This window comes from Populus alba, chromosome 3, assembly GCF_005239225.2.
Source record: "Populus alba chromosome 3, ASM523922v2, whole genome shotgun sequence".
NCBI classification, from domain to species: domain Eukaryota; kingdom Viridiplantae; phylum Streptophyta; class Magnoliopsida; order Malpighiales; family Salicaceae; genus Populus; species Populus alba.
In genome coordinates, this window is record NC_133286.1 from 6115876 (window position 1) to 6123462 (window position 7587).

At 29.2% G+C, this 7587-nt stretch overlaps 1 protein-coding gene across 1 annotated transcript; it reads right to left on the reverse strand.

Moving 5' to 3' along the window:
• Positions 1-2301: 2301 nt before the first annotated feature.
• LOC118031064 (IQ domain-containing protein IQM4) lies at positions 2302-4931 on the reverse strand. The gene is made up of 8 exons (XM_035035361.1): positions 4753-4931; positions 4494-4608; positions 4289-4354; positions 4082-4170; positions 3895-3982; positions 2804-3034; positions 2571-2672; positions 2302-2487 (listed from the first exon to the last, which is right to left on the reverse strand). Exons 1-8 carry the CDS (start codon positions 4929-4931, stop codon positions 2302-2304), a joined length of 1056 nt encoding a protein of 351 aa, XP_034891252.1.
• Positions 4932-7587: the final 2656 nt, after the last annotated feature.

A 7587-nucleotide genomic window follows, 5' to 3' on the forward strand; every position in this document is an offset into this window, starting at 1 on the left:
GCTTTCCACTAATCCAAACCTCTTTTTTCCTATCCTGCAGGAAAACTCTACTATTATATATTTCACCGACTGTGAACGCAACTCTTTATTTTTATTTTTTGAAAGCAAGCTGTGGGAATCTATATTCTCAGCAAACACTAGAAATAAGTAATTATAATTTACTATTTTTTAGGTAAATCAGTAGCCAGGATTTAATTATTAGAACACGAACGATAGGAAGGCAGAAGAAACTCTTGATTTGCAGAAATAGGAAATTAATTAAGAGGAATGTCCAGAGTTACTGAGAAAGATTAATTATGAAACAAACCATAACTATTACACAAAGAGACACCTCCCTTTCGTTCCCAACAGAAGATGGAAATTCATGCTTAACTGGTGATCTTGAGAGCTGCAGAATGATTTGCAAGAACATGGGAGCAGCAGCTAGCTGATCAAAGCAGCGATATTGTTAGGGGAAAAAAAAGGGAGAAGATAAGTAGGGAGATCTTATATTACGTAATCTCAAATGCGAGAAAGTCCCTGAGACTTGGACTTGAAATACAATATTTAATGTAAGTATTTATATATTGTATGGATAATCCAAGAGATTCAAAAAATAAATACATAATTAATACATTCTATTAATTAGGCTCTAAAAGTAATTCCATTACATCGAAGAACTTAAAAAAACAGTTTGAAAGTTCATCAAAATTAATCCTAGTACACGCACGCACACTAGCTAGCGTCAAATCTTTAGATTTTCCATTACAGGGAGGCGTTTTTTATGAGCTGAAGAAGTAGCCATTTTCAATTCCTGAGTGCAGTCGTTTCAACTGATCATATCATAATCATGCATAGACCCTACGTATCTGTCTACAAAACAAAATTAAGTCTCTCAAAAATTCAAGTGTTGGTGACAGTACTGAAGTAGCAAATAGTCTATTGTCCTGTGCATGCAGAGATCATGTCGGTGTGGATTCACACAGACCCTCACTGCCTCCTGATTTATAATGATAGGGAATGAGTTATATTAAACTAGTACGTGAAATAGAAAATTTAATTATACAAGTTTGGAAAATTTGCATGTCAAGTTTAGTTGATTGTGTTTGGGCTAAGTTATTATTATAATTATTGGATTTGAAATAGGTCTATTTATGAACCTAACTTAAAAAGTGTAGTATAAAAATAAATTAACATGTCTCTGGAAAGTGTTAAGATTTATCGGTGGTTGGTGTATAAAATAGATTAATATAGAAAATATGAGGAATTGTGTATGTTTGGATGTGAATTTGATATGATAGGAAGGAATATATAAATAATTGAATATTATAAGTAGAATGATTGATAAAAATAAAAATAATTGATGATAAGTTTTCTAAATAATTTATATTTATATACCGACGGAATAATTCATTGATAATATATAAAATTCTTGTAATGTGTGTTATGATGAAAAAATAATCTTATCATAAAACTTGCAAAGGCATAGTTATACTATTTATATAATGAATAGAAATTTATATATTGATACCCAGTAATTAGATTTAGTGTTTTTGTTAATATTAGCCTCCCCTTGGATTCTCATTTTTCAAATAGTGATAAGTATTTTTTTAAAAAAAATAACATGTTTTCAGAATATAATTTCTTTATCACACATAAAATTTAAAATAATATTTTTACAATATGCTTAGTATATTAAACCATCAAAGTTAAAACAAGATTTTAAAAAAACTTAAAGTGTTAAGCTTTTTTAGGTTCGGTATAATTGAATTTATTGTCTAGAATTAATTGAGGTAGATAGAAGTACAGACACAAACTATAACCTTACACTTCAGTCTTGTTCTTGTCTCTCCTAGAATTTTGTCAAGATCCATCATAATTAGCGATACTTGATGCATATTTTATAGGAAGATTATTCTTTCCTAATTAAATTATCTTCAAAACATCTCATCATTCAATGAATGATCAGTTGAAGTTTTTATTGAGCATTTCCCTCATGGAGTAAATAAATAAATAAATATTAAAATACAAAGTGAAGAATGAACCATTTTCTTAAAGATGAATTACATATAAGAAGAATTTACTAATTTATATTGAATAAATAAACAAAAGAATTAGAATATAAAGTTGAGAATCAGCATCCCTAAGAATTAAATTTCTTGAAAGAAACCAAACTAATTAATAAATTCAATGTTAAAATTGTTTCTTTATTAGGAAATGGGCGATGTCTTGATCCCAGAATTAACAAAGTGCCTGGAATTGTGGCTGTGCTTGGTTTTCTCCAACTCCGCTTCTCCATTTGCATGCAGGAGGCTTGCCCAGTTACAACACGAGGGCTCCTCTATCTTCTCCATTTAGGTAATCTGCAATGGAAATGGCAGCAGCATCTTCACCGCCTCTTTTGGAAGAACTATTTTCCGCGTAAATGGAACCTCCATTCTCTCCATTACTCTCGTTATCTTCAAAACTAGCTGTGGAAGGTGGGATGTCGTCGTCTATGGGACACTTCTGCATGCGAAGGCAAATTACGAAGAATTAGATGCATATTTCGTAATTAATTGTTATATATATGGATGATGGAGAATGTTTACCTTAACATCTGTTAAATCTAAAAGCTGCTCCTCTAAGAAACTAATAAGCTCCTGGAAATTCTCTTCTGGTGGGCGATAATGACCGCTGTAGGTCCATATAGCCTAATCAAGCAAGATGGAAGAATTTATTTATTTTTTTTTCATTTTTGCTTGAATATGACAGGGAATGAGGAATATGGAGCTCTTATATGTGCATTCAACGTGTGTGTGCGTGTGTGTGTGTGTATACATACCTCAAGAAACCCACCACGCGCAACCAATCTGCCGGCAGCAATGGCAGCACCACCAGATAAAAAACTAGAGTGCTGAAATAAGCCTTTCTGCTTCTTCCCTACATACAACTTTCTGGACGCACTAAGAACAAATATCCATTTGCTGCCATCAAAAGTGTCCACAGGTAGCCTACTTTTTTTGTAAATAAGCTTCTCAGCCTCCACAATCACTTCATATTCTTCCCTCTCTTGCTGCAAGAGAATAAATAATCAATTGTGATATATGTAATATATAGTAATTAAACTTGAAAGCATATTCAAGTTTATTTGCAATACATGTAATAAGAACAGTGACAATTGTTTTGGTAGCCTTTTAGAACTTGTAAGTAAATAAATTACTCTTTTTGGGTGGTATCATACATACCGTATGCTTTTCAAGTTTATGATTGGTAAATGTTATTGTATTTCTAAAGGAAATTCAAATTGAGCTGACTATATAAGGATTGATTTAGAAAGATGCTTCCAAATATTTTTTTTTGTTTAAAGGGTTAAGTAATGTCAAAAAATCATCTCACGCAAAAAATTAAGATATTAGATGAGATTATAATATATAATTTATATTATTTTCTAATACGTTATTTTTAAGTTAAAGTTATTTGGACTTGAATATTGTCTTATGTTTAATTTTTATCAATTAAAATAATGGTGGTAAAATTCAAACTCATAATTAATTACTTGGTCAAGAAAACTCTAATACTATATTAAAGACTATATCACTAAAAGACTTAAGTTATTAAATAAAATTTTAAAATATAATTTGTATAATTCTATAATAATTACAATTGATTTATTATTAGTTAGCATATTTTTTTTAGTATATATTTTGGTAATTTAATTTCTTCACGAAAACAATTTATAAACTCTAATAATTAATGCATGGGTCCATATCTTGCTCACTTTTTCTTCTTTTTTTTTTTTTAGATTTGAAAAATTGGAATAGAATCTTTTTCTTAGAAAAAGAAGGAAGATTAATTTTTAAAAAAAAAAAAAAACAAAATTTGTTAGTCTGCGTTTGGCGCTCGAAATTAATTAAATACAAAGAGACGCTCTACCTTTCCAAGATATATAACGCGTTGACACTGTAGTTGGGTCCTGGAACATGCGCCAAGGTTTACTCCTTTCCCGTCTCCGATATCCAACCTTAATTAATTCGTTTTCACGAACAAGTTACTTAGAAATGACACTAAAATAAATAAATAAATAAAAAACAAACAAACAATTTCTCTTTTTTTTCCTCACCAATAGAAGAAAGGTTGCGAGCTATCACTACGAAACCAGACATTGTAGTAAAAGTGCAAGTTTCTTCCGTAACGATGTCTTGGATCAATCTGTAACACCACAGCAATGTACGTAGTGCAGCTTTTATCATGGATCTAGATTTATTTGAAATTAATTAAGTATATATTTAGATAAATGAAATTATATATATAATGAGGACTTAATTACAGCTTCAAGCCACTGTGTCAGATCTAATTTCCGAGCCTTCTGGCTCTTCGACAAACCCTTCCCGACCTGCAACAACAGCAATAAACACAGCCTGATCAATGATCTTTCTTAATTTTGGACTAAAGTTTTATTTATTAAAAACATTATTTTAATATAATTTCAAATAAAAAAAACTTTTAAAACCAATCGCAGCTATAATATATACCTTGGCTGCCCTCGTCCGAGCCCGTGCCCATCGTGAAACAGCAGTTTCCGACCTATCCGAGTCGAAGAATGATATTGAGCACCGTCGAAGGGCTGCAAAATCTAAAGCTTTCCACCTGAGAATAATGAAAATATATATCCGAGTTAATGATGATTCCTATAAATACTTATTATGGTATTGATTGAAATTAACGTATATGGAAAGTACTTGATCTTCAGCAAAGTGACAGATATAACTCTAGCTAGATCGGACTAATTACCATAGCTCGTCCACAACAAGAGCACAACCAGCAAGGTTTCTACGAGTCCGATAAATCTTGTAAGCTTTTTGCAACTTAGTTGCAGCAGCATCAAGCCCCCTAAAATGATCAGCTGAAGAAACTGCGCTCCGATCCAGTACCTTGCTGACCAAATCAAAGTTCCTTCCCTTCATAACCATGAACGCTTGGAGATTTAGCTTTGCTGGCTTCTTGATCTTCTTGAAAAATATATATAGATATATATTCCTCTGTGACACGATCAGATTAATCCCTCTTCTTGAAGCTTATGGTCCCCAGTATTTCTTAAGGATGATCATGAAGAGAGTTGTATTGTTAGCACAAGAAATGATAGAGAAATGCATGCAGAATCTCATAATCGTGAAGAAATTTTTCTAACCATGTAGTAAATTAATCAACTACGTACCGATATTTCCAAAATATTCTTCTTTAATGTCTGTGTTTTTCTGATTTGAGACCAAGAACTTTCTCTAATATTTATATACCACCGAACTCTTTGTGTGAATCAAGGGAGTTTAACGGCTAGGAAAACGATTTCTGTACGAGTACTAACCTTAGAATACGCAATGGACAAAGACTGCCCAAAAACTAAAGAAAAAATGGGAATATTTTCGTAACTTTACTTACAAATAGCGTACCTTGAGTTGAACTGGGGAATACAAATATTGTGAATTGAAAGTAAAACCATTACGTCCTTGAAAGGTTTGAATTTTTCTGACCAAAAAAAAAAGAAAAAGAAAAGGTAAAGGTTTGGATTTTTCTGACCAAAAAAAAAAAAGAAAAATTAAGGAAAGGTTTGAATTTTAAAGCTAGCTAGGGTTCAAACTCCTCGAGACTTCATATGCTTACTTTAATTGGTTTTGAAAAATAAAACATTGAAAATTGTAAGAACCACCTAATTAAACCCCAAAGGAATTAATATATGTTTTCATTAGTCGCCTTAATTCATTCTTTATGTGATTTTCTAAAGAATCAATGATCATTAGGTGTTCAAGATTTATAGCTCTATTCCTTGTAATAAAACTAGGCATAAAATAATGTGATAATATAAATAATATCTTGAAATCTCATCTAATAATTTATTAAGTTAAAATAGTTCCGTGAAAAATAGTATTATAAAATTATTTTAAAAATCTTATTTCAATACTTTAAAGTTTTGGATTTAGATTGTTTGGTAAAAATAAACATTATCAACAAAACAAAACCATAATATATAATTAGTAGAAATATTTTCTCAAGTTTATGCATCTTATGTGTGGGGAAAAGTTGCATTCACTTTATAATAAACATCAAACTAATTACCAAGTACAACATTCATGGAGTTCAAAAATTATAGGGTGATAAAACATATCGGCAATATTTGACTAATAATTCTAGGTTTTTTTTTTCCGAGTTAATTAGGTTATAAAAAGATTTTAGACATCTTATTAAGTTATTTTTTAAATGAAATATTGTCAATCCACATATTTCCCTCTCATTTTCCTTTTTTTGGTAAATATTCCTCTTTTCTTTAAAACCCATGAACTAAAATGTAATTAAAATAAAGTTTCAGATTAAAAATATAAAATTTAAAAATTTAAAAAAAATATATTAAAATTTAAAATTTCACAATATAAAATCTTTAGAAAGACACAAAATGAATAATTCTCAAATTAAAAAAAAAATCATAAACTATTGCTAATTGTCAAATTTGCTCCCTCCAGCTAAGTTTTGGAATGCAACAAAATGAGATTTAATTTTCACCACTATGAATTTATAGAAAACTAACTTAAACAAATTGTCAAGTTTAAATTTTCACCTCCTTTAATAGTATATTTATTTTTGTGTTAAAAAAAAACTTTTAAAAGTTTTTTTTTATTTTTTTTCTTTAAAGTAATTATTTTATAATTTTCTATCATTTTTATGTGATGATGCATTTTAAAATAAAAACTATTTTTAAAAATAACTGCTATTATAATTAAATACCAACTCAATTTTCTTGCACTGATAATAAACTAAAAACAAATCTTTTTATTTTTTTTAATTTAGTTTAAGGGGTTTTATTGGCGGATCAATATAGTAAGAGTTGTGTTCCATGCAAAGTTAATAGGGTGTTTAAGAATGTGGTATTGGTTTGTTTTTTAAAATATTTTTTATTTAAAAATATATCAAAATAATATTTTTTTAAAATTTATTGATATTAGCATATAAAAATAATATGAAAAAAAAGGTAATTTAAATTTTTTTGAAAAATATTTAAAAAAAGTACCCCATAACTGACGTTAATTGATGGAATTGATAACTTTGACCAAAGTCGGCTTCAAATATAGGTCCTTTAAGTTATTGATAATTTCTCTTTTCATCCACTGTACTTATTGCGATTTCCAAAGCCGTTCAACAGTCATTTCCAGTCGTCCAGTATATGTTGTCATGTTAGACACGCAAGGTCAAAAGTATATTTGCTTGTGCCTCCAAACACGTATATTGGATTTGTTAAGAGAATAAATGAATAAATAACAAATCCAATATCACCTAGATAATGGCATGGCTTGCTTGGGTTTATTGAAACGGTCAGCCATGCAACATTGCTTGTAATTGTTTGGGTGGAATATACGGTTATTTTTAAAGTATTTTTATTTAATAATATTTAAAAATTATATTATTTTATTACTTTTTAAAAATTATTTTTAAATATAAAAAAATTAAATTTTTATGATCGTTATTCGAAACAAAATTCTAAATAGTGTCCAGAAAACTTAATTTGTTAACATGATTGTTTTTGGAAATGTGTGAGCGGCTATGATTTAAAATGTTTTTTATTTTAAAATGTATTAAAAT

Coding starts and splice junctions, on each gene's coding strand:
- LOC118031064 (XM_035035361.1), bottom strand. CDS start 4,931: ATGGTTATGAAGGGAAGGAACTTTGATTTGGTCAGCAAGGTACTGGAT. Junction 3,983..4,081: donor TCGCAACCTTTCTTCTATTG/GTGAGGAAAAAA, acceptor GAATTAATTAAG/GTTGGATATCGGAGACGGGA. Junction 3,035..3,894: donor GCGTTATATATCTTGGAAAG/GTAGAGCGTCTC, acceptor ATTCTCTTGCAG/CAAGAGAGGGAAGAATATGA.